Below are 27,912 nucleotides of genomic sequence, written 5' to 3' on the forward strand. Positions count from 1 at the left end.
CATTTTGGAAACAAACCAACACAGTCATTACAACTCCTGAAGTTTTAATGTATCTATGAATAAGCAGCAGTCTGGACCTTGCAGGAATGTACTAAATTGAGGAAAGTGCTAAATTAGAGGAGGGTAAATTACAACAGTATTATGTAGAAGCAAGGCAGAGTTATTTGGAAGCAGCTGTTATCAGCAAAGTCCATGTGTAACATGTGAGAATTGTTTAAAGGCCTACTGATCAGAGTTCAGGATTGGCATGTTCCAGTAAGGAGGAAGGACTTGGATGGCAAGGCAAGGGACCTCTGGATAACAAGGGAGGTTGTGAATTTAGCCAAAAAGAGAAAGTTAACCATATGTCAGGTTTAGGAAGATAAAATAATACAGCGTCCATGAGGAATGTAAAGAAAACAGAAAAGAACTCAGACAGGAAATTAGGAAACCAAGGAGGGATCATGAAATGACCTTGGTAAGTAGGGTTAAAGAAAATTCCAAGGTATTTTATACATATATTAAACACAAGAGATAAATGGGGAGAGGCTAGGACACTCAATGATAAAGGAGGGAATTTGTGCTTGGAGGCAGAGTATATGGACAAGAGCCTAAATGAGTATCTTTGCAATGGCATTCACCAAGGAGAAGGGCACGTCTTAGTAACATGGTTGATGAAGTTAGGACAATGGATGTTGTTTACTTGGATTTTACTAAGGCTCTAGTCAAAGTTACACCGGCACCACTCCCCACCTTTTCCTCCACTACACTGATGACTGCATCGGAACCCCTTCGTGCTCTCATGACGAGGTTGAACAGTTCATCAACTTCTACACATTCCACCCTGACTTTAGATTCACCTAAACCATCCCTCCCCTTCCTGGACCTCTCTGTCTCCATCAACAGTGACTGACTCAACACTGACATTTTCTACAAAACCAGTGACTCCCACAGCTACCTGGATTACACCTCCCACACTGCCTCCTGCAAAAATGCTATCCCTTATTCCCAAATCCTTTGCCTCTGCTGCTTTTGCTCCCAGGAGAACCAGTTCCACCATAGAACATGCCAGATGGCCTCCTTCTTTAAAGACCGCAATTTCCCCTCCCAAGTGGTTGATGATGCCCTCCAGCACATCTCACCCACTTCCTACACCTCTGCCCTCTAACCACACCCCTCCAACTGCAACAAGGACAGAACCCGGTCCCCCCTTCCCCCCCGACAAGTCCTCATCTTCCACTTTGCATCATTCTCTGCCATTTCTGCCACCAAATACAGACCCCACCACCAGAAATATATTTCCCTCTCCACCCCATCCCCTTTCTGTAAAGTCCATTCCCTCCATGACTACCTGGTCAGATCCAGGCCCCCCAACAACCCACCCTCCCCTCCTGGCACCTTCAACTGCCACCACAGGAAATGTAAGTCCTCGGCCCAAACCTGACTCCCTCCCCTCCAAGGCCCCACCTCCATCAAAGTTTCGCCTGCATTTCCACGCGTCATTTACTGTATCCATTGTTCCGATGCGGTCTCCTCTACCCTGGGGAGACTGGACGCCTACTCACAGAGCACTTCAGAGAACATCTCCAGGACACCCGCACCAACCATCTCCACTGCCCCACAACTGAACACTTCAACTCCCCCTCTCACTCCCCAAAGGACGTGCAGGTCCTGGGCATCCTCCGTCACCACTCCCTAACCACCCAACATCTGGAGGAAGAACCCACTGCCTCATCTTCTGCCTCAGAAACCTCCAATCCCATGGCATCACGGTGGACTTCACCAGCTTCCTCATTTCCCCTCCCCCCCACCTTACCCCAGTTCCAACCTTCCAGTTCAGCACTATCCTCATTACCTGTCCATCTTCCTTCCCACCTATCCGCTGCACCCTCCTCTCTGACCTATCACCTTTATCCCCACCTCCATCCACCTATTGCACTTTCGGCCACCTTCCCCCCAGCCCCACCCCCTCCCATTTATCTCTCCATCCCAGAGGCTCCCAACCTCATTCCTGATGAAGGACTTTTGCCCGAAACGTCAATTTTCCTGCTCCTCGGATGCTGCCTGACCTGCTGTGCTTTTCCAGCATCACACTAGAGTTCAAACCATCAGCCAACTAGAAGGTAGGGTTAAAATCTGCCTGTTAGAGAAAATTAAACACTGCAAGGAAAGAAGAAGACTGAAGGATGAAGGGTACAGGATGGCAGCAGGTGGTTGAGAACTGAGTTGCACAAGTGCACCATACAGTGCCATGTTTTCATTTGCACTAAAGGATTGGAGGCTATCTGGCTTTTCAATTTCAGACCAGCATTCAGTTACATCATGGTTGATCATGTACTTAAATGCCATTTTCAAATATTATCGCCTTCACCTTCACTACCTAGAATTTGATTGAATTATGATTAGAACAGCCCTCAGGTAGAAAAACTTAAAAAGAAAAATCACCACCTTCACTGAGGAAATTCCTCACACATTCCTATTTTTTATTGAGACTGTATTCTCTGGTTCTAGAATTTCATCCCCCACCTTCTATTTCCTGCCAGGCAGATAATTCTACCTACGAGCCCTAGAAGAACTTTGCATGGTTCAATAAAATCACCTCTAATTCTTCTAAACTCCACATACTACAGGTCTGAAAGGATTGAGGTGAGATAGGGTCAAGGAGGGCTACTGCAAATGAGAACTACAAATATCAGTACATACTTTGAAAGGTAAGGGTACTCTGCCAATAGAAATGGAACAAAGGTGTACTAATCAGTTGCTAATCAGCAACAACGGAATTAAATAGTAACAGACTTAAGGGAGAGAGGGTCTACTTCAATTCCTAAGTTGCCTGAAACCCGTACTAAAATTATACAGCTGATAACAGGCAGACATGCCGCTATCGAGTACCTCAGCTCGCAGCTCTGCAAGCTTCTTATCCATGTTGGACCGAGCTCCCAGTTCATCTTCCAGGTCTTCAGATATCCGACCCAACTCATCTTGATGGACTTCTTTTAAAATGTTCAGCTAAAATCAGAAATCACACATTAACACCACTGAAACAATTTTTGCTTTGAAATTCAAATTTTAAGTTATCAGTAAAAAGTTAAAAGACTATTTTGAGAGAGTCTCTGAATAAGAACATGGCAAATATCAATAAATACGTTCATAATTTCTTTACGTACTTACATATCAAAATCCACAGCATACTTCTTCCAGTCTATACTTTCAGAATTCAATTATAAAAGAACCATGGGAAGATCATTGTATAATCATTGAACTTATACAGGTTTCGCCACAAAGCTTGGCTTAATGGATGTCCTTAAACTAGCAGGTAGGTATAATTCCTGGTGAAGAGGAAGGAGTTAAATACTGAAGGCCTTCTACACAGCTAACATCGTCCATTGAGATAATGAATAGCTTCCAGCATTGCTGCGCTATCATTTACATCAACAGAAACTCTGCCTGGGAGCAATCTCAAGACGGTAACTTAATCAATGGATTCAGGAGATATCATAAAGCAGTAAAGCAATGCTCGAGTGATTCATAAACCATCATCTGAACCTTGAGATTAGATTACAGAGCTGAAATGACTCCCATCATTCTCCTGCCTCTACCAGTATTGTTATTGTACAGCAATCTTCTGTTATTTTTGCTCTATTTTTCTACAAGCTGTAGTCATCAGCACAAATGGGCCACAGCTCAACCTTGGGTAGCAGGGTCACCAATGACCTTTATGGTGTTGACAGGTAATGACAGCCCTGCACGAATCAAGAAAAAATATTGAGAAATTATGATACTTATTAGGCAGATAATAACATCCAGGTAATAATAAGTGCACTGGCATTGTACAAAATGTTAAGGATCATAAACCAACAGTATAGCTGGCTACCCAAACAGTATAAGTTCAACAATTAAATACCACCACGAACAAAGCTTCTGTTGAATGCAAGCAAGCCAATATCATTTCTCTATGGTCTCAAATCTATCTTACACACAATCTTTTCCTTACAGACCATACCTCCACCTCGAGTCTTACACTATAATGCTAGGATTTTGACCCAGCGATACAGAAAGAATGGCAATATATCTCAAAGTCAGACCATTGAGTTGCTTAGAGGGGAATTTGCAAGTAATGATGTTCCCATGCATGTGCTGCCTTTGTCTACATGGTGGAAGTCATGGGTTTGGAAGGTACTATCTAAGGGGCCCTAGTAAATTTCTGCAGTTCATTAGTTCATGAATTAATGGTGCACCATGTTAGAATCAGTGTGTACAGAGTACATGTTTGTGCATAATTATATGGTTGGTTGAGTCATCGAGATGTGCAATGCAGAAACAGACCCTCGAGTCCAACTCTTCCAAGCTGATGAGACATCCTAAATTAATCTAGTCCCATTTGCCAGCATTTGGCCCATATCCCTTAACACTTCCTATTCATATACCCATCCAGGTGCCTTTTAAATGCTATAATTCTATCAGTTCCCACCACTTCTTCTGGTAGTTCATTCCATACATGCACCACCCTCTGCATGAAAAAGTTGTCCCCTTGGTTCCTGTTAAATTTCTCCCTCTCACCGTAAGCCTATGCCCTCTAGTTTTGAATTGCCTCACCCTGCAGAAAAGATCTCAGCCTTTCATCTACATTCCTACGTTTCCAATATTCTTATAAAGCTTCGTCTGTCTTCAGTTGCTCGGACCTTATGTATGCTGCGTTTTCCCTCTTAACTAGTCTCTCAATTTCACCTGTCATCCATGGTTCCCTAACCTTGCCTTTTCTAGCCCCCGTTTTCACAGGGACATGCGAATTCAGTGAGTTAGGAGCCAAGTTAAAACGTAGGACCTCAGATGTAATAATCTCAGGATTGCTACCAGTGCCATGTGCTAGTCAGAGTAGAAATGAAAGAATAGGCAGGATGAATCAGTGGCTTGAGGGGTGGGGGTTCAGATTTTTGGGACACTGGGACCAGTTCTGGGGGAGGTGGGACTATTATAAATCGGACAGTCTAAACCCGGGCCAGACTGGAACAAATGTCTGAAGGGGTGCTTTTGCTAACACTGTTGGGGAGGGTTTAAACTAATGTGGCACAGAGATGGGAATCAAGTGGACAGGAAGGAGATAGTAACTAAAGCCTGTAAGGAATTAGATAATGAAGTCAGTGTGACTAAGGGGAAGAGTAAGCAGGGAGCAAAGGGACAGGTGGTCTGAGGTGCATTTGTTTTAATGTAAGAAGTGTAGTAGGCAAGGCAGATGAACTTAGGACTTGGATTCGTACCTGGGAAAATGTTATTGCTATTACTAGACTTGGTTGAGAGAAGGGCATGATTGGCAACTAAATATTCCAGGATATAGATGCTTCGGGTGGGATAGAGAGGGAAATAAAGGGGTGGAGGAGTTGCATTATTGGTCAGAGAGGATATCACAGCTGTGCTGAAGGAGGGCACTGTGGAGGACTCGGGCAGTGAGGCAACATTGTCAGAGCTCAGAAATTGGAAGCATGCAGTAACAATGTTGGGGCTGCACGACAGGCCTTCCAACAGCAAGCGTGAGATAGAGGAACAAATATGCAGACAGATTATGAAAAGATGTCGGAGCAATAGGGTGATGGTGATAGATTTTAATTACCTTAACATTGACTGGGATACACTTAGTGTTCGAGGTCTAGATGGAATAGAATTTGTAAGGAGCATCTAGGAGGGTTTTCTAGAACAGTATGTAAACAGTCCAAGTTGGGAAGTGGCCATACTGAACCTGGTGTTGGGGAATGAGCCCAGCCAGGTGGTTGAAGTTTCAGTAGGGAATTACTTTGCAAATCATGATCACAATTCTGTAAGTGTTAGAATAAGCACAGACAAGGATGACAGTGGTCCAAAAGGAAGACTTCTAAATTGGGGGAAGGCCAACTATAGCAAAATTCGGCAGGAGCTAGGGAATGTGGATTGGGAGCAGCTGTTTGAGGGTAAATCCACATTTGATTTGTGGGAGGCTTTTAAAGAGAAGTTGATTAGGTTGCAGGACAGACATGTCCCTGTGAAAACGAGTGCGAGAAAAGGCAAGGTTAGGGAACCATGGATGACAGGTGAAATTGAGAGACTTGTTAAGAGGGAAAACGCAGCATACATAAGGTCTAAGCAACTGAAGACGGACAAAGCTTTATAAGAATATTGGTAACGTAGGACCATTCTGAGATGAGGAATTAAGAGAAATAAAAACTTTAGTAAACAGGGTTAAGAAAAACCCCAAAGCCTTTTATTCTTATATAAGCAGCAAGAGGGTAACTACAGAAAAGGTTGGTCCACTCAAGGACAAAGGATGGAAGTTATGCATGGAGTCAGAGAAAATGGATGAAATTATTCAGAGTATTGAGTACAGGAGTTGGAAGGTCATGTTGCAGCTGTACAGGACATTGGTTAGACGACCGTTGGAAAATTGTGTGCAATTCTGGTCTCCTTCCTATCGGAAAGATGTTGTATAACTTGAAAGGGTTCAGAAAAGATTTACAAGGATGTTGCCAGGGTTGGAGGATTTGAGCTATGGGGAGAGACTGAATAGGCTGGGGCTGTTTTCCCTGGAGTGTTGGAGGCTGAGGTTTACAAAATCTTGAAGGGCATGGATAGGATGAATAAGCAAAATCTTTTCCCTGGGGTGGGGGGAGTCCAGAACTAGAGGGCATAGGTTTAGGGTGAGAGGGGAAAGATATAAAAGAGACCTAAGAGGCAACTTTTTCAGGCAGAGAGTGGTACATGTATGGAATGAGCTGCCAGACGAAGTGGTGGAGGCTGGTACAATTGCAACATTTAAAAGGCATTTGGATGGGTATATGAATGGGAAGGGTTTGGAAAGACATGGGCTAAGTGCTGGCAGGTGGGACTAGATAGGGTTGGAATATCTGGTCGGCATGGACAGGTTGGACCGAAGGTTCTATTTCTGTGCTGCACATCTCTAAGACTCTACGAGTACTTTGAGTTGGTATTCACCAAGGAAAGGACATGACAAATGTTGAGGATAGGGATAGATGTTTGATTACTCTAGATCAAATCGGCATAAGGAGGAAGCAAGTGTTGGGTATTCTAAAAGGCATTAAAAGGTGGACAAATCCTCAGGTTACTGAGGAAAGCGAGAGGGGAAATAGCTGGGTCCTAAACGGGTATTTTTGCAGTGTCCTTGAACACAGGTGAGGTCCTGGAGGACTGGAGAATTGCTAATGTTGTCCCCTTGTTTAAGGAGGATAGAAAGGGTAATCAGGCAATTATAGACCAGTGAGCCGGACATCTGCTGGAGAAAGTACTAAGGGATAGGATCTAATGGGAAGAAATTGGGTTTATCTGTAATAGGCAGCATGGTGTAAGATGATACAATTTGGAAGATCCAATTCACGAGCGAACTATACAATAAATAGGAAAAGCTTTGGGGAAAATTGAAGTAGAGACAACACCAGGTTTTCTGGTCCATTGTACACTGAAGGTGGCAATGCAGGTCAATACAATGGTCAAGAAGGCATACAGCATACTTACCTTCATTGGGATACTGAGTACAAGAGTGGGCAGGTTGTGTTACAGTTGTATAGGACTTCGGTTCGGCCGCATTTGGAATACTGTATGTAGTTCTGGTCGCCAATATTACCAAAAGGATGTGGATGCTTTAGAATGCATGCGGAGGAGGCTCACCAGGATGTTGCCTGGTATGAAGGCACTAGCTATGAAGAGAGTTGAGTAGATTAGGATTATTTTCATTAGAAAGGGCAGGTTGATGGGGGACCTGACTGAGGTCTACAAAGTCATGAGAGGTAGAGACAAGGTGGGTAGTATGGAAGTTATTACAGCAGTAATGCAGTTAACTTACTTTTGCAATGTACACCTGGGATCATGTCACAGGGCTTCAGTAACAGATAATGGAACTTTGATAGGTTAGTTAAATCACTGGGAAATGAGCTAATGCTGAAGAGGATGATATTGTAACATGATAGGTTAAGCTTGATGGAGGGAACCAGTGCAGCGGACAATGATTAGTTTAGAAAGACAAAGCAAGTCAGCGTGTTTGGCTATGCTAATGGTATCTCATAAGCGCAGGTCCAACAAATTGTATAACTGGAGAAGAACAAAGAAATTATGGACAGTCAGGGAAGATATTTTCCTGTCAGCCACAGCTTTGATTTTGCAAGATTAAAGTTTAAATTCATGAAGGATTTTCTGTGTCTCCTGGTAATTTCTTTTTATAGAACATTGAGTTATTTAGATTAGATTCCCCTACAGTATGGAAACAGGCTCTTCGGCCCAACAAGTCCATACCGACCCTCCAAAGAGTCCACCAAAACCCATTTCCCTCTGACTAACATACAATGTTCACCTAACACTCTGGGTAATTTAGCATGGCCAATTCACCTGACCTGCACATCTTTGGAGCGTGGAAGGAAACCAGAGCACTCGGAGGAAACCCACACAGACATGGGGAGAATGTGCAAACTCCACACAGACAGTCGCCTGAGGCTGGAATCGAACCTGGATCCCTGGCGCTGTGAGGCAGCAATGCTAACCACTGAGCCACCGTGCCACCCTTCCACAATAGTAGCAAGAAGGTTTTCCCCAGAGTGGGGGACTTAATTACTCGGGGTCACAAGTTCAAGGTGAGAGGGGAAAGTTTAACACGTTGCCAGCAGAGGTAGTAGAGACTGGCATGATAGTGTCATTTAAGATGTAGCTAGACAGATACATGAATGGGCAGGGAGCAGAGGGATAACAGACCCTTGGGAAATAGATGACAGGTTTAGATAGTTTAGATTTTTCCCCTCAGATGGTGATGGCTAGCAGAAAGGGACATAGCTTTACATTGAGGGGTAATAGACATAGGACAGATGTCAGAAGTAGATTCTTTACTCAGAGTAATAAGGGCATGAAACGTTCTGCCTGCAACAGTAGTCTCCCCAAATTTAAGGGCATTTAAACGGTCATTGGACAAACATATGGTTGACAGAGCAGCCTACCATGTGGAATATTATGACACTTCAAATGTTCATCCATGTATTTTTTAAAACATTGAGGGGTTATATTTCAATCTCGCAGGCAATGCACTCCAGAGCCCTCCACTTCCCTCTGGGTGAAAACAGTTTCTTTAAATCCTGTCTAAATCACCTCCTGAGATTTATTAGACAAATTAAGCTTGTATCTACTGGAGTTTAGATTAGTTTTTTTTAGATTAGATTACATTAGTGTGGAAACAGGTCCTTCGGCCCAACAAGTCCACACCGACCCGCCAAAGCGCAACCCACCCATACCCCTACATTTATCCCTTACCTAAGGCTATGGGCAATTTAGCATGGCCAATTCACCTAACCTGCACATCTTTGTGACTGTGGGAGGAAACCGGAGCACCCAGAGGAAACCCATGCCGACACGGGGAGAATGTGCAAACTCCACACAGTCAGTCACCTGAGGCGGGAATTGAACCCGGGACTCTGGCGCTGTGAGGCAGCAAGCGCCCACAAACAGCAAGAGTTAACTTAACCATACAAGATCTTGAGGGGTCTTGTCAGAGTGGCCTATCAAGGAAACAAAGCAAAAACACAAAATATTGGAAATGTTCAGGAGGTCAGGTAGTGCCCGTGGAGAAAACAGTGTTATTACTTTTCAGATCAATTAACTTTCAGCAGAACTGAGAAAAGTTTGAATGTAATAGTGTTCAGAAGCATGGAAATACCTCTGCTAAGACTCTGTGCTGTGACAATGCCTTGTTAACTTTCTACACACACTTATCTGTTCCTGAAATGACAACATCTTCATGGTCTGGGACAGCAGTCATAAGCAGAAAACTTAAAAGGAATCAGATCTTAAATGTTCAAACACTATGTTGATTGGAATAATAATTACTATGATTCGAGGTCAGATTCACAGCTATTGAACAGCTGTCTGTCAGGTGTTGGTACAAATGGCATGAATGCTGTCAGAGGTTAAGTTAATACACATCTCTGTCTTTTAGATACAACTTTCCCCACCCATAGAATACTAATTAAACATGGGAACGCAGACTCTAAAGCGGAATCATTCTCGTAGCCTGGGGTCAACAGTTAGGCTTTGTTGTAAAGTGGCACCCAAGCAATGTCACCAGACACAGTTGTCAGCAAACAAACTGTCATTGACAATCAGCTCTGAGGGGCCAGTGACCGAGTCAGGTATTCACTTACAGTTCCAGAGTGCACCAGTAGTGGCGAAAATCATTAATTCCTATCCTCATCAAAGGAACCTTTGGTGGAAGAATCCTTCAGAAAGTGATCATTAGTGCTTATTTGTGACTTATGATTGGTTTATTGAACAACTCAGTGTTGATCTCGTGACCTCTTTGGGCAGCAGAGGGGGAGTTAGCATTCAAACTCCTCTCCACCACTAGTTGATCCTTGGTGTATGGAAGGTATGTGCTCATTTTACTACAGCGTGCAAACACTGCACACTGAAATGAGACTTTTACTGATCACTCACTGAGTCACATTGCCGACTATTCTCCAGAATCCATTTCTGTACTTCTAGTGGTACATTTGTTCCAAATAAAAAGATATTTCGCAACATATGGAGGAGATCTAGCCAGGGGTAAATGAAACTGAAGACTGAAAGGACAAACTGGAATGGAACACTGGGTGATCTTGAGGAGGAACTGCTTTGGGTACGTGGGAGGCATATTCAAACAAAGTTGAAAAGTTAGGAAGGCTTAGAAAAACAGAAGTTGCTGGATCAGAACTGTTCTGAGCAAGGGTCACAGAACCAGAGACATTAACTTCGATTTCCCTTCTCAGACACACCCAGACCTGCTGAGCTTTTCCAGCAACTTCTGCTTTTATTACAGCATCTGCAGTTCTTCTGGTTTTTATTTAGAAACAGGGCTTCTTGGACAACAAAATAGATATAGAACTTAATGAAATTGATGCAAGTCAGGTGACTTTTTCAAATGAACCTGGTGGTGTAAAGAAAATGAGACTGGCAAAGAATGAGAATATATTAACAGTCAACATGAAAGGGAACCAATGAAATGTACCTGCAGGCTTCTCACGAATGACAAATCATTATCTCACTTTGTCTTTTAAAATTCATCAACAAAACATTCTCGAAGTCAATGCATTTTTAAAGATTCTTAAATTTTTTTCATTAATCACTATTAGAATGCTAAATGTATGTAAATGTAGAATACACCTCTTGGAACAAATAGAGCTTTGTTTTGTGGGACCAGGAATTTTTTCACAAAATAGTTGGTGGCACACAAGATACAAAAGGTGTATAAGGTGGTGTTGCTACTCGCAGACTCTCATTTTCTCATGATCTGCTCCCTGCTTTAACCTCAGTCTCTCTCATTACCTTGACCCTGAACACACTCAACCATCCAGCAAGCAATCCATTGACTGCAGTCAGCTAGCTCGGGAGATCAATCATGGCTCCCACCATTATGGGTCTCATGGTGAATGAGACAAGGGACATTCACTGTTCTTCCAGTCAGAGGCAGTTTCTTTTCTGTATTTGTAACAAGCATGCAAAAGAAATGGCCTCTGAGTGGAGGCACATCTCCTTGCAAAATCTTCCACATGTACACATATGAATCAAGAGGAGGGGGGCACAGCATTAGGCCCCCAAACTTATTTCGGTATTAGACATGGTCATGATTGATATGATTATGGTCTCTCTACTTTTCCACCAGCCACTACCCCTTTCCCTACAGCCTTAGCAGAACACTTATGTTCATCCCATTCCAATTAACAACAGTGTTTGAAATGCTTTCCCATTGCATGCCATACCTGGAAGCTGATTTTTCTGAGACCTGACAAACTATTAAATTATACATTTAATTCCAGGATAGAATGGCTTTGGGGATTGAGTGGATTAGTATTCCTAATTAGATACAAGGCCCATGTGTTTCATCATTGCCAATAAAAACCAAAAGAACTGTAAATCAGAAACAAAATCACAGATTGCTGGAAAAGCTCACTGGGTCTGACAGCATCTGTGGAAAGAAATCAGAGTTAACATTTCGTTGAATGACCCTTCCTCAGAATTGATAATAGTTAGGACAATGTTCATTTACCTGTATATGCAGAAGACAGGGTAGGGTAGGGGCTAAGGAGTAAAATCTAGGTAGGGATATAGCCCAAGGATAGAGAACAATTGGATAGACAAAGGAGTGGATAATGATCTGCCTAGGAGGGGAGACTATAAAGGGGACTGTTAGTGCAGCCTCCTCTTTGTTCCATCACTGTTTCCACCATGTTAAACTGCAGGAATTTACTGCTGTTTCAGTTCTGCTACTGGAAGTGAGCCTGAGTCCATCATTTAAATCCTGAAGGAAATTAGTGTAATCAAAGTGAAATTACTGTTTGTGCCGAGACTGAAGTAAAGAGCTGGAGTCAGGAATCTAGGTTCTGGTTCCACTTTAAATGGGACTTAATGTACAACCTCTGCTGCCTTGATTTTAAAGGCAAAGAGCAAAATCACCAATGCTTAACAGGCTCATTCAAGTATGTTCCACCTTGAGCAGGAAGAGAGCCCTGGGACAAGGGCAAGAAGCAGAACATTATATGAAGAAAACTAAATCAACACAAGCCAGGTCCATCACAAGCTTGATGGATCGGTCAGCAATTCCTAAATAGCACAGCACAGCACTGGAATGGGCCCTGCTGTTGTGTTGAACATGATGACTAATGAACTAATCCCTTCTGCCTGTGGTGCATATCCTTCCATTCCTTGGGTTATAACGTTGAAGGTGTGTACTGTACCTTTAAGAGAGAGTGAATGCTGTTCTGAAGTGACAGCTTACAAGCACCTGTGTATACAACTGGATGGTAGTTCCAGAGTGTACTGGAAAATTGAAAATATAACATTTGGCTGTGAAAGGAATATCTGAGTTTGGTTACTGTTTTGAAAACAATTTGAATTTAACCAGTATTAATTGTACCCTAGGACACTAAAACCCAATAAAGTCTGAATTTATTGTTTTGCCAACATTGAACCAGAGACAATCCAGTGATGGGGATAGAAAAGTGTGGACATTTTGAAAATCGCAGAGAGAACAATTGCACTCGAGAGAGAGAGAGACCCAAAAAATTAGGAAGCATTCCCTATCAAAGGTCTCTTTTCATATGAAATATATTCACAGTAAAAAGAAAGACGAAAACCCAGAGAGATCTTCAGCCGGAAGAACGATACCGAAGATGACAGCCACTGAGAGATTTATTAAAATTACAAATAATTTCAAAAGTCTCTGTTTGGAACGGCATACTGTTATAGAGTTGAAGGCAAGTAATAAGTAGTTAAGAGAAAGGGGGCGGAGAGTTGTGAATAGTTGTTATTTAATGTTCACTTCTAGAGTTAAAGAATAAATTGATATTATTTTCTTTAAAATAGTGGAATTTGGGAGTTCTTGGCCATTCATATTTTAACAGATTATAAAGGAGAAGTGAGCTTTTCTGAGCATTTGGTTTAATTAACACCTGTGGTTCACCCCTGTGTTGTAAGACTCGCATACTTCTGTGTTTATTTAAAAGTCCCATAAACATCATTATCGTGTCTGGCTCCACCAACACCCTGGTAGCATGCTCCACTCTTTAAAAAAAGCTTGCCCTTCACATCTCCCTTTTCCCCCTCTCAACTTAAAGGCATGCACCCTCGTATGAGACAGGTCAACTCTGATTGTTGCATTAACAAATTAGAGACAGTTTGAAATTGTTCATTCATCCCACGAGTGTGTACCTTTCTTAGAATCCCTACAGTGTGGAAACAGGCCCTTCAGCCCAACATGTCCACACCGACCCTCCAATGAGTATCCCACCCAGCCCCATTTCCCTACCCTATTACTCTACATTCACCTCTGACTAATGCGCCTAACCCACACATCCCTGAAGACTATGGGCAATTTAGCATGGCAGAGTGAGTACTGCAGATGCTGGAGTTATCAGAGCCAAGAGTATGGTGCTGGAAAAGCAGCATCAGAGAAGCAGGAAAATTGACATTTTGGGCAAAAGCCCTTCATGTGCACATCTTTGGATTGTGAGAGGAAACCAGAGCACCCAGAAGAAACCCACACAGACACTGGGAGAATGTACAAACTTTGTACAAATGTACAAAGACACACTGAGACTGAAGTTGAATCCAGGTCCTTAGCGCTGAGGCAGCAGTGCTAACCACTGAGCCAGCATGCCGCCCCTTTATTTCTAAAATTCAGCCTCCTGTTTCCTTTAAAGTATTAGACAGTCAACATGGCTTCATCAAGGACAGGACTGGTCTGACCAATTCAATTGAATTCTTTAACAAGGTGACACAGGCAGTGGATGAGGGAAGTCCTATGGGTGTTTTTTCAAGTTGCAGAAAACATTTGATATGGAACCACATAGAAGGTTGGTTAGCAAACTAAATATGTTTGGGATTGATGAGTTCTTGGCAGCATGGAAGAGAAAGTGGCTAAAGTATAGGAAACAAAGTATGTACAGATGAGAATTTCTCAGATTGGAGACAAGCTGAAAGTGATCCCCAGGGATAAAGTGTTGGGATTCTTACATTTTCTGATTTATGTAAACAACTTGGTGTTGATGGCAAAACTAATCTAGGGAGAACAGTGAAGTGCGAGGATGATGCTGATCCTTCGTATGGAGGGATTTTCTTAAAAATGTCAAATGTGTTAGTTTGTACTCAATAGCATTCTGAAGAATAAAGGGGAGACCTTATTGAAATAAACAAGATTCCTAGGGAGCCTGACATGTTAGATGCAGAGAGATCATTTCTGCTTGTGGGAGCATAGGACCAGAGGGTATAATCTCAGACCAAGGAGTCACCTATTTAAGACAGGCAAGACAGATTTTAGTTTCAACCCCTTTAAGGGTGGTGAATGTTTCAAATTCTTCATCAAAAGGGCTGTAAGGTCTCTGTCACTAAATATATTCAAGGCTGAGTTGGGATGAAGCAGGAAAGTGAAACTGAGGAATACCAGATCAGCCACTCTCTCATTGAATGGCAGAGTGGCTTCAATGGGCTGAACAGCTTACTTTCATTCCTACACCTTATGGTAATAACGTGGAACTTGCTGCTTACAAGGAATAGGAGAATCATTTCAAAAGGAAATTTATTTGGCAGTTGAAGAAAACCATCAAATTAATACAGTAATTAAAGTGTTAGACTTCAAGTGGAAACTGTAAATCAAAAACAGAAATAGCTGGAAATGCTCAGGTGAGTCTGACAGCATCCAGAGGGAAATCAGTTAACATTTGTGGTTGATTGACCATTTCTCAGAACTCTGGTCAATCAACCACAAATGTTAACTGATTTCTCTCCACAGATGCTGCCAGACCAAGTGAAACTGTGCATTATAAAATAAATGCAGAATCTGAAAAATTATTGAGAAGCTCATAGGACTGCGCAGAAAACTTTAGATGACATCACACCTGCTAGCTGAGATAGAAAGTCATAACTATTTACCAAGAAAACTTAATATTCTGATCCACCAGGAATTCTGCCCTTCATTAAGGAGATTCAGCATTAGAGGTGGTGCATTTAACAGGTGATCACAACGGTGCACAGTATCATTACTGAAATGGTAATTCAGAGAGCAAGGAAATGCAAGTTTGAATCCAACCACAGCAGATTGTGAAATTTGAAAACTGTTATAAAAACTCATCTGGTTATTTAATACTCTTTAGGAAAGAAAACCTGCCTGAATGCAACTCCAGACCCACAGAATATGGTTGACTGATTCCTAAATGCCCTCTAAAACTCAGTTATATCAAAGGAACCAAACCTGGCTTGAGTTAGGCGTTGGAAATAATAAATTGGCAAATGTAACCCTGTCAGCATCAGAATATAGGAGTAGGAGTAAGCCATTCAATCCATCGAGTCTGCCCTACCACTCAATACAACCATGGATGCTCAAACATTCCAATATATTTTATCCACCCCATTCCCATACACTACTGATATTTAGAAATTTATTAACCACTCCCTTAAAGATACTCAAAGGCAGTTTTTACAGCTTTCCAGGTAGAGAATTTCAAAGGTTCACAATCCTGAGTAAAAAAAGATTTCTCATCTAAGTGACATTCCTTTTTTTTCTAAATTTATTCATGGAATGAGGGCAGTGCTCCATGTATTGTGCACCAGTGTTATAACACAGTGGATAACCCCTCTGCTAATTAAACCAAACACACAGAAAAGCTCACCTTGCCTCAAACTGTCAAAGAAAAAAAACAACAATTTTATTCTTTAACTCTAAACAAGGCTCAGTAGTTCGCACTGCTGCCTCACAGCAGCAGGGTGCCAGGTTAGATTCTCCTAGTGTCTGCGCAGGTTTCCTCCGGGTGCTCCGGTTTCCTCCCACAGTCCAAAGATGTGCTGGTCAGGTGAATTGGCCTGGCTAAATTGCCCGTAGTGCAATTAGTCAGAGGGAAATGGGTCTGGGTGGGTTACTCTTTGGAGGGTCAGTGTGGACTTGTTGGGCCGAAGGGTCTGTTTCCACACTGTAGGGAATCTAACCTAATCTAATCTAAACAACAACTATTTACAACGTTAAGCCTCCTTTCTCTTAAAGGTTTGTTATCTACCTCCCATGTTATAACAATTTGTGATATGAAATGTGGAAGACTTTTAAAGAGAGGTTGATTAGAATGTTCCTGTGAAAATGAGGAATTGAAATGGTAAGATAAGGGGATCATGGATGACAGGTGAAATTGTGAGACTAGCTAATGGGAAGGAGGAAGCATTGAAAAGGCCTAGGTGACTGAAAACAGATGAAGCTCTGGAAGAATACCAGGAATGTAAGACCAATCTGAAACAAAGAATTAAGAGTGCTAAAAGAGGACATAAGATATCTTTAGCAAACAGGGTTAAGGAAAAGCCTTTTACTCATATATAAGGAGCAAGAGGGTAACTAGAGAAAGAGTTGACCCACTCAGCGACAAGGAGGAAAGTTATCCATGGAGTCAGAGAAAATGGGCAAGATTCTTAAAGGATAATTTGTACTGGTAACCACCGAAGTGAGGGATAACACTAATGTTGAGGTTAGGGATAGATGTTTGACTACTCTAGTTCAAGTCGGCATAAGGAGGAAGGAAGTGTTGGGTATTCTAAAAGGCATTAAGGTGGACAAGTTCCCAGGTCCAGATGGGATTTATTCCAGGTTACTGAAGGAACCGAGAGGGGAAACAGCTGAGGCCTTAACAGATATCTTTGCAGCATCCTTGAACACGGGTGAGGTCTCAGAGGGCTGGAGAATTGCTACTGTTGTCTCCTTGTTTAAGGAGGGTAGCAGGGATAATCCAGGAAATTATAGACCAGTGATCCTGATGTCAGTGGTAGAGAAGCCACTGAAGATACTGAGTGATAGGATCTAAGCCCATTTTCTTCAAAATCGGAATATCAGTGATAGGCAGCATGGTTTTGTGCAGGGAAGATCATGACTTACCAACTTAATAGAATTCTTTGAGGAAGTGATTCTTCGATAGATGAGGGAAGGGTTGTAGATGTCACGTACATGAAATTCAGTAAGGTTCTCCATGGTAGGCTGATGGAGAAGGTGAAGTCACATGGGGTCCAGGGTGTACTAGCTAAATGGATAGAGAACTGGCTAGCAGCAGGAGACAGTAGTAGTGGAAGGGAGTTTCTCAAAATGGAGACCTGTGACCAGTGGTGTTCCACAGGGATCCATGCTGGGATCACTGTTGTTTGGGTCTGAATGCACGAATCACAAAAAGCATGCATTAAAGCTCAACAGGCAACATGGAAAGCATTGAAATGTGCGTCTTTATTTTAAAGGTATTAGAGTATAAAAACAGGGTGCTTCTGCTAAAACAATACAAAGCACTAGTTAGACTAAAGCTGGATTACTGAACAATTTTGACCAAATTATCTAAGAAAAACATACTGACACTAGAAGCAGGAAAGTAGAATTGAGAATTATCAGATCAGCCATAATTTCATTGAAGTTTGGAGCAGATGTGATGTATCAAATCTTCTCAAACTGCACTTTATGGAATTCTGCAATGAGCAACTCATTTCCTTATAGCCCAGAGCCTGCTCAACATCTACACAGCAAAAGTCAAGAGAATGATGGAATATCTTTCACTTGACTGGATAAGTGCAGTTCCAACAACACTCAAGAAGCTTGACACATATATGGGAACACCACCACCTACACGTTTCTCTTAAAGTCACACACCACTCAGTCTTGGAAGTATATCACTGTTCCTTCAGTGTTGCTGGGTCAAAATCCTGGAACTCCCTTCCTTATGACATTTTGTGTATTCCTATACAGAGGACTGCAACTGTTCAAGGCAGCTCACCACCTCCTTCTGAGGCAATTAAGTTGGGCAATAAACACTGACCATTCGGCCTAGCCAACCTCCCATGAACAAACTGAAAAAGAAAGTATGAGAAAACGTTTGGTGCTTCAAGCCACTCAGTCCAATCACCGTATCGAGACCTAGACCACAGTTCTACACAATTACATCAGGCCCTTAAAAGGTAGGGATTTTAAAACTTCAGAATCGCTATTTACCACAAAGCTGAGATAATGAAGTATGCACCCATCCCCCCAACCTCCTCACAGACTCTACACATGATGAATCTTATGGATAGAAAGTTGGTTCTCAGATAGGAAACACAGTCAGAATAAAGTCACCTTTTACTAAATGGCAGGCAGTGACTAGTAAAAGTACCACAGGGATTGATAACAAAAACAAACTTGCTGGAAAAGTTCAGCAGGTCTGGCAGCATCAGTGAAGAGAAATCAAAGTGAACGTTTCGGGTCCAGTGGCCCTTCCTCAGTAAAAAAATCTCTGTTCTAAGACCCCAGCTATTCACAATATATCCTAATGATTTGGATGAGAGAACTAAACGTAGTATCTCAATATACGCAGATGACACAGTATGGCATGGGATAGGGTTGGTGGGGTGAGCTATGAGGAGGATGCACAGACAATGCAATAAGCTTTGGATAGGCTTACTGGGCAACGCACAGCAGATGCAGTATAATATGGATAGAAATGCGAGGTTATTCACTTTGATATCAAAAATTGGAAGGATTACTATTTCAATCAATGCAAATCAAGAGAGGGGAAAGTTAATGAGACCTGGACATCCTTGTGCAACAATCACTGAAAGTAACAGCCCAAGTGCAGCAGGCAGTAAAGATGGCAAACCATATGGTGACCACCTTGTGAGAGGATTTGAGTACGGGAACAAGGATATCTTGCTGCACTTTAATAGGGCAATGGCTCGGGCACACCTGGAATAGTGTGGGCAGTTTCAGTATCTTTATCTGAGGAATAGTGTTCTTGCTATACTGCAATGGAGGTTTACCAAATTGATTTCTGGGATGGTGGAACTGATGTATGAGGAGAGATCAAATTGGTTAGGATTGTATTCACAGGAGATTAGCTTGAGAGAAGTCGAAATTTCTTCAGCCATAGAGTGAGTTGCTTATAGAATTCACTACCACAGAATGTGATCAGGACCAAAAACATCATTGATTTTCAAGGCAGAAATAGAAATAGCTCTAAGAGATTCATAGATTCATAGATTCATAGAGATGTACAGCACTGAAACTGACCCTTCCATCCAACTCGTCCATGCTGACCAGATATCCTAAATTAATCTAGTCCCCTTTGCCAATACTTGGCCCATCCCTTTAGATTAGATTAGATTACTTACAGTGTGGAAACAGGCCCTTCGGCCCAACAAGTCCACACCGCCCCGCCGAAGCGCAACCCACCCCTACCCCTACATCTACCCCTTACCTAGCACTATGGGCAATTTAGCATAGCCAATTCACCTGACCTGCACATCTTTGGACTGTGGGAGGAAACCGGAGCACCTGGAGGAAACCCACGCAGACACGGGGAGAATGTGCAAACTCCACACAGTCAGTCGCCTGAGGCGGGAATTGAACCTGGGTCTCTAGCGCTGTGAGGCAGCAGTGCTAACCACTGAGCCACCGTGCCGCCCATATGATATGGCAAGGCGGTATTAGGATATTGAGCTCAACGATCAGCCATGATTATGGCAGAGCAGGCTCAACGAGTTAAGTGGCCTACTCCTCACTGTTTCAACACTGCCTAACCCAACAATCTGTCAGGCCCTGTGGCATGTTAACTTTACCAATATACAGCCCCTTCAGGAGCAATAAACACTATAGCTAGATGGAAACACCTCCAGTACTGAAAAGATGAAGTTAAATTCCAAGTGAAAGAAATGCAAGTTAAAATAGCTCATTCTACATCTAAGGAAATTAGGTCACAAAACATTTTTGCAAGCCCTGCACTGCTCCTTTGAGCAAAAGCCACAGTCCAGATGCACATGGGCTTAATAGTTAGAATAACTCTCATTTCCTGACCATTCTTGTTTGCAACAATCAAGGAGGATTTACACAACAGCACGTTGCCTTGTCTGCTACAATACCTCCCTCTGCTGATCATCTCCATCATTGCAACCCCATTATTGCAGATATGGACAAAAAATAGCAAATGGAAAGCTAGCGTGAAAAGCCCTAGCTGACTCAACCTCTCACCATAAGAGGAGATGTCCTCCAATCCAGGCAGCATCCTGGTAAATCTCCTCTGCACCCTCTCTAAAGCATCTACATCCTTCCAATAATGAGCAGAGCTGGCCGCAATATTCCAAGTGTGGTCTAACCAGGGTTTTATAGATCTGTAGCAAAACCTCGTGGCTCTTAAACTTGATCCCCCTGTCGATGAAAGCCAAAACACCATATGCCTTCTTAACAACTCTATTATCTTGGGTGGCAACTTTGAGGGATCTATGTACGTGGAACCCAAGATCCTGCTGTTCCTCCAAGAATCCTGTCTATAACTCAGTATTCAGCATTCAAATGTGACCTTCTTGAGCAAATAACTTCAAATTTAACCAGGATGAACTCCATCGGCCACTTCTCAGCCCAGCTCTGCATCCTGTCAATGCCTTGTCACAGCTTGCAACAGCCCTCAACACCGTCTACAACATCATCAACCTTTGTGTCATCAGCAAACTTACTAATCCACCCTTCCACTTCTTCATCCAAGTCTTTTATAAGAAGTACAAAGAGCAGAGACCCAAGAACAGATCTCTGTGGGACACCACTGGTCACTGACCTCCAGGTGGAATACTTTCCATCCACTACCACTCGCTGTCTTCTTTCAACCAGCCAATTCTGTGTCCAGACAGCCAAATTTCCCAGTATCCCAGGCCTCCTAACTTTCTGAATGAGCCTACTGTGGGGAACCTTATGAGATGCCTAACTGAAATCCATATACACCACATCCACTGCTCGACCTTCGTCAACTTCACATCCTCAAAGAACTCAATAAGGCTTGAAGGGAATGACTGGTCCTTCACAAAGCTACGCTGAGCATCTTTAACCAAACAACGCTGTTCCAAATAGTCATAGATCCTATCAGAATCTGTTCCAGTACCTTGCTTACCACAGACGTAAGACTGACTGGGCTGTAATAGTTCCTAGGGATTTCCTTATTCCCTTTCTTGAACAGAAGAGCAACATTTCCCTCCCTTCAATCATCCTTGAGGAGTGAGGACGCAAAGATCATTGCCAGAGGCACAGTAATCTCATTCCGCGCTTCCTGTCATCACCTTGTATATATCTGGCCCAGCCCTGAGGACATCTCCATCCTGATGCTTCCCAGAATTTCCAGCACATCCACTTCCTGACTATGAATCTGTTCAAGCCTATTAACGCTGTCCATGGTGTTTTCACTGTGAATCAAGTGAATACTGAAGCAAAAGTCTCACTTAGGACCTCCCCTGCCTCTAGACTCCAGGCACACTTTCCCTCCACTATCCCTGATCGGCCCTATCCGCTCTCTGATCATTCTCTTATTCCTCACACAAGTGTAGGATGCCTTTGGGTTTTCCTTAATCCTTCATACCAAAGCTTTTCTCGTGCCTCCTCCTAGCTCTCTTCAGTCCATTTTTGAGCTCTTTCTTAGCTACCCTGCAATCCTCTAAAGCTACGCCAGATCCTTGCTTCCTTAACTTTAAGTAAGCTTCTCTCTTCCTTTTGATGACAGGCTCCTCTTCTCTGGTCATCCAAGGCTCCTTCACTTTACCATTCCTTGCCGGTCTCAGTGGGACAAAGTTATCCAATACTTGCGACAAGTGTTTCTTAAACAGCCTCCACATTTCTGTTGTGCATTTCCTGTGGAACAATTATTCCCAACCTATGCTTCACAGCTCCTAGTAGCAGTACACTTTCTCCTTCCCCAATTAAATACCATATTGTCTGCTCCTATACCTCTCCATGGCTATGGTAAAGGTGAGGTGGTTGTGGTCACTGCCACCGAAGTGCTCCCCAACGAGTTCTAACACCTGGCCTGGCTCATTGCCTAGCACCAAATCCAATATGGCCTCCCCCTCGTTGGTCTATGTACAAATTGAGTCAGGAATTCTTCCTGGGAAAATGCATTTCAAAATGGGGATAGGAGGTCTCATCTAGCACGACAAGGGTCACATGGGAAATGAGGGATCATGCATGTTTCCGAAAATTCAGCTCAATGTATCGAAAACTTCAATGTAAATACTGAAGTGTAGCAACCATCTTCTCACTACATCAGATTAAAATATAAGCGCAAGGTTGCAATTGTGAAGCTAATTTTAGCGGCATTTCAGCCACAACGTGCTGTCAATTGTGAGCATGTATCTATAAAAAAATGCCTGTCTGACTAAGTGGCTCCTCACTGTTCTGAACTTTACCTGTTTAACCACCTCCTGCTTCGATTTGTTCAGCTCTTCATACTTGAGTTTCCACTGGCTGACATCCACTTCCAGCTTCTCAATGTGTTTACTGAGTGCGCTCTTGTCCCTAAGGAGAAAGACTGTACAGTTACAATTACTGTAAAACATTCTCTTCAGTTCAAACCAATTTGCACAATTACAAAACTTGGATTTCAAAGTTTGTGATAACACTGCTTTCCCCTCCATAATTCTTCAAAATAGTGTATTGAGAAGCAGCTTTCCAGCCTGCTCGGCTCACTCCTTCATATTCTATCACATCCATCTGTTGAGAATACACGGCTCACCAATCTGTGCCAACATGGTCTTTGGTGCAGACCCCATACTCTTGCTCCTACCTGAACCTATCCTCTTGCCGGTGCCTGGCTCCGTCCTCTTGCTGAAGAGGCACCCTACACTTTTTGAAGCTGGCAAACTCAACAGGCATAGAAGTTCCATTTTTTAGTGTATCTGGAACTGGGTACCAATGCAACTCATTTACCACAATGTGTTTCAAAGCTTGATGGGAGATTAAGCTGTGTGGAGGATGCAGATGCTTCATTGTGATTTAGACAAGTTGAATGAGTGGGCAAATGCATGATAGATGCAGCATAGAGTGAATAAATGTGAGGTTGACTCCTTGGGGAGCAAAAGTAGAAAGGCAGTTTAGTTTCTGAATGGCTATAAATTACAAGAGTGGAATGGGTAACAAGCATGCAGGCACTGAAGGTGGCAAATGGCAGCAGGCAAAAGGTTGACATTCATGGTGAGAGAAATGCCTTGTCACAACTATTGGTATTGTTGATACCACGCCTGGAACAGAGTGTGCAGTTTAACACAGAATACATAGAATCCCTAGTGTGGAAACAGGCCATTTAGCCCAACCAGTACACCAAGCCTCCGAAGGGTAACCAACCTAGACCTATCCCCCTATCCTATTGCTCTACATTTACCACTGACTAATGCATCTAACCTACACATCCACGAACATTATGGACAAGTTAGCACAGCCAATTCACCCAACCTGCTTATCTTTGGACTGTGGGAGGAAACCCACACAGACATGGGGAGAATGTGCAAACTCCACACAGACAGTTGCTCAAGGCTGAAATCGAACCTGGATCCCTGGCACTGTGAGGCAGCAGTGCTAACCAGTGAGCCACCTTATCTGAGGAAGGATGTTCGTGCTACATGGAGTGGAGTGAAAGTTTACCAGACTAATTTCTTGGATGGCAGGACTGAATTATGAAGGGAGCTTGAATTAGTTATGATTATGTTCACTGGAGTTCAAAAGAATGAAGGAGAAATCGCAGAAACCTAGAGAATTCTAACAAGACTAGACAGATGTAGGAAGGATGCTCCCATTGGCAGGGGAGTCCAAAACCAGGAGTCACAATCGAAGGATATGGAATATATCATTTGATCTAAGACGCCACACACTGCCCCAGAACAATGCTCTACCCATGATACAGTGCCCTAGTACAACTCATTGTGACCAAATTACCTAGTTTCATAATGAGACATACATACTGGTCAGGTCACCAGGAGAACTGTCCTGCTCTTCTTCAGAATAGTATCATGGGATCTTTCTTATCCACCAAAAACAACACATGGGATCTAAGTTTATTAACTCTTGAAAAATATGCTCTTCCGACTTTGCAACTGCCCCGAGCACTACTCTGGGGCATTAGCCTGGATTACCAGCTCATACCTATGCACTAGCATTTAAACCCACACTTTAAATAATGCACAGCCCGTCATGAATGTTTAGATAACAGGGACTGATAAACGATCAAAAGTTAAACGGAGAAGTTTGGACCTCCTATACTTACTCCCTCTCTTTCTGGAGGGTTTTCTGGGATTCGTCTAAACGCAGCTGCAATGCTGTGACTTTAGTGGCATCCTCTTCAATGATTGTCACTTCATCCCACAGGATGCGATTCCTCTCATGGCGGCTGAGGGAAGTGCGCGCACTGTGAGTACTGCGCTGGTCCCAGGCCTCTGTGCTCTCTTGCTTAGTTTTGATAATGGCTTCCATTAATTCAACATCCTGCACAATAAATGAAAAAATTGCAGCTAAAAGCATATGTACTTGTACAGGAGTATCACTCTCTGCTCTTTTAAGCTGATGGATCTCCATCCAGTCAATATTCATATTCACAAACCCTTTGGATTTCAAGTCTGCACTGACAAAAACTACTCAATCTCCACTTGACCCACAGCTTGTATGGTTACAACCTTTACAGCAGTACAGCACAGGCTCAAGCCATTTGGCCCACCCAAATCTGGGTCTACCATGATGTTAAATAAATCCTACGTGCCTGTACATTGTCCCTATTCCTCTATCTTCTGCCTGTTCAGGTGTCTGTCTAAATGCATCTTAAACCTTGCTATTACATCTACTTCTACCACCTCCACTGGCAGTGCTTCCAGGCACCTACTACCTTCTGTGTAAAAATACTTTGTTCACACACTTGCTTCAAACTCCCCTCCTCTCATCTTAAAGCCACGCCCCCTAGTGTTTGACGTTTCCACCCTGGGAAAGAAACTCAGACTATCCGCTCTGTCGATGGCTCTCATAATTTTGGGTACTTCTATCAGGTTGCCACCCCTTCCCCCCCCCAAAATCAGTCCAAGTTTGTCCAACCTCTCCGCCCAACTCATACACTCCAATCCTGGCAACATCCTGGTGAACCTTTTTAGAATCCAAAGCCTCCACAAATCCTTCCTCTCACGCAGCGAGCAAAACTGTTCACTGTACTGCAAATGTGGCCCAACCAAAACCTTATACACTTGTAACAAGACTTGCCAACCTTTACACTCAATGTGCTGACTGATAAGGGCAAACCTGTCATTTACTCTTCTTTACTACCTCATCTATTTATGTTGCCACTTTCAGGGAGCTGTGGACTTGCACCCAAAAGCCCTCTGTATATCAACATTCCTAAGGGTCCGGCCTTTTACAGTATATTTTCCTCTTGCATTTGACCTCCCAAAATGCGTCACCTCACACTTGTCTGGATTAAACTCCACCTGCCATTTCTGTACCTAACTTTCCAGCTGACCTATATCCTGCTGCATCCTTTGATAACCTTCCTGTCTATCCACAATTCTACCAATTTTCATGTCATCTGCAAACATGCTAATCAGACCAACTACATTTTCATCCAAACCATGTATGTATGTACATTACAGACACAAGTCCCAGCACTGAATTTTGGGGAATACCATTGGTCACAGGCCTCAAGTCACAAAAGGTAGTTCTACCCTGTCTATGACCAAGCCAACTGTGTATCCGAAACAAAAACAGTAAATGGCTGGGAAATCTTAGCGGTCTGGCAGAAACTGTGGAGGGGCTCAGTGGTTAGCACCGCTGCCTCACAGTGCCAGGGACCCAGGTTCAATTCCTGCCTCAGGCGACTGTGTGGAGTTTGCACATTCTCCCCGTGTCTGTGAGGGTTTCCTCTGGGTACTCCGGTTTTCTCCCACAGGGGGAAAGTGAGGACTGCAGATGCTGGAGCTCCCATAGTCCAAAGATGTGCAGGTCATGTGAATTGGCCATGCTAAATTGCCCATTGTGATAAGTACATTAGTCAGGGGTAAATATAGGATCGGGGAATGGGTGTGAGTGGGTTACTCTTCAGAGGGCGGGTGTGGACTTGTTCGGCCGAAAAGCCTGTTTCCATACTGTAGGGAATCTAATCTAAAATCAGTTAGCATTTCAAGTCCAGTGACCTTTCTTTAGACATTTAATTCTGATTTCTCTGTACAGATGCTGCCAGACTTGCAGTTTTTCCAGCAATTTCTATTTTTGCTTTAGTAACATCCATGTAGACAAAATCCACTGGCTTGCCCTCAATCATCTTCGTCACTTCCTCAAAATACCTAATCAAGTTTGAGAAACAAAATCTCCTCTGTATAAAGCCATGCTGACTATCCCTAATAAGTCTATTCTTTTCCAAATGCATGTAAATCCTGTCCCTAAGAATCTTCCCCAATAACTTCCTTACGACTGATGTAAGGTTTACCAGCCTAAAATTTCCTGGGTTGTTGACATGACCTTTCTTGAATAAAGGAATAACATTGGCTAGTCTCCAATCATCTGGGACCTCGCCTGTGACTGAAGTGGATACAAATTATCTTTGACAATCTCCCTTGCCTCAATTAGTATTCAGGGAGAGATTCTATCAGGGGACTGACTTAGCTACCTTAAAATGTTTTTCAAGGCAGCTAACACCATCTCCTCCTCCTCCTCAATACCAACATGCCATAGGATATCAACATACCCCTCAAATCTTACTATTTTTCATGCCTTTCTCCTTGAATACAGTTGCGAAGTACTTAAGGAATTCATCCACTTCCTCTGGCTCCACATAAATTCCCTCCTTTGTCCCGGAGTTACCCTCTTGTTCCTAATTAATGTAAAAAATGCTTTTAATCCTACTTGCCAAGGATATTTCATGGTCCCTTCTAGCCTTCCTAATTTCTTTATTTTCTGCTTCTTTTATGCTCAAAGGCCTCGCCTCATCTCGGATTCCTAAACATTACATGTTTCCCTTTTCTCAACTTAGAAAACCTCTTATCATCCAAGGTTTCCAAATTTTGCTATTGTTAACTTTCATCCTCACAGGAACTTGCTGGTTCTGAACTCTGGTCAACTAGTTTTTAAGACTTCCACACTTCACGTATGGCTTTACCATCAAACGACTCTTTGAATCCAATTTTTCCAGTTCATACCTAATACTATTGTATTTATCCTTTCTCCAGTTTAGCACTTGCACTATGACTATTTAACTACCTGTTCTCCAAATGCTCTCCTACTGAAATCTTAATAACTTGGCCAAGCTTATTCCCCAGTGCAAGGTTTGGTATGGCCAACTATGTGCATATTGTTTCAAAAATCCAACCTGGGGACGCATCTAACAAATTCTGTCCCTGGTGCTAAGGGAGTCATAGGATTGGAAAGTTAAAATCACCCATTATCACAATTTTATTGTTTTTACATCTTTGTGATCCGCTGACATACTTGTTCCTCCATCTTCTTCTGGTTATTGGGAGGTCTATAGTCTAACCTCATCATTGAAAGAAAAGATGCAATCACTGAGTTCTACCTCACTGTAGGAGCCCTGCACAATGTCCTCTCCTAGTACATCTCTGATATTTCCAATACTCACTCCAAGTACTTTTTAAAGATTGTGAGGTTTCCCACCTCAAATATCC

General features: G+C 42.8%; 1 protein-coding gene across 1 annotated transcript in view; it reads right to left on the bottom strand.

Annotated features, from left to right (window-relative positions):
- The window catches only part of LOC140471398 (coiled-coil domain-containing protein 102A-like), a 197,431-nt gene that overhangs the window by 41,303 nt on the left and 128,216 nt on the right, over positions 1-27,912 (bottom strand). The window contains exons 3-5 of the mRNA XM_072567418.1: positions 24,525-24,742; positions 22,675-22,783; positions 2,872-2,988 (exon numbers count right to left, since the gene is read on the bottom strand). Of these exons, the coding sequence (XP_072423519.1) occupies positions 2,872-2,988; positions 22,675-22,783; positions 24,525-24,742 (444 nt within the window). The remainder of the gene's footprint in view (positions 1-2,871; positions 2,989-22,674; positions 22,784-24,524; positions 24,743-27,912) is intronic.

Source organism: Chiloscyllium punctatum, unplaced genomic scaffold, assembly GCF_047496795.1.
Source record: "Chiloscyllium punctatum isolate Juve2018m unplaced genomic scaffold, sChiPun1.3 scaffold_72, whole genome shotgun sequence".
Classification (NCBI taxonomy): domain Eukaryota; kingdom Metazoa; phylum Chordata; class Chondrichthyes; order Orectolobiformes; family Hemiscylliidae; genus Chiloscyllium; species Chiloscyllium punctatum.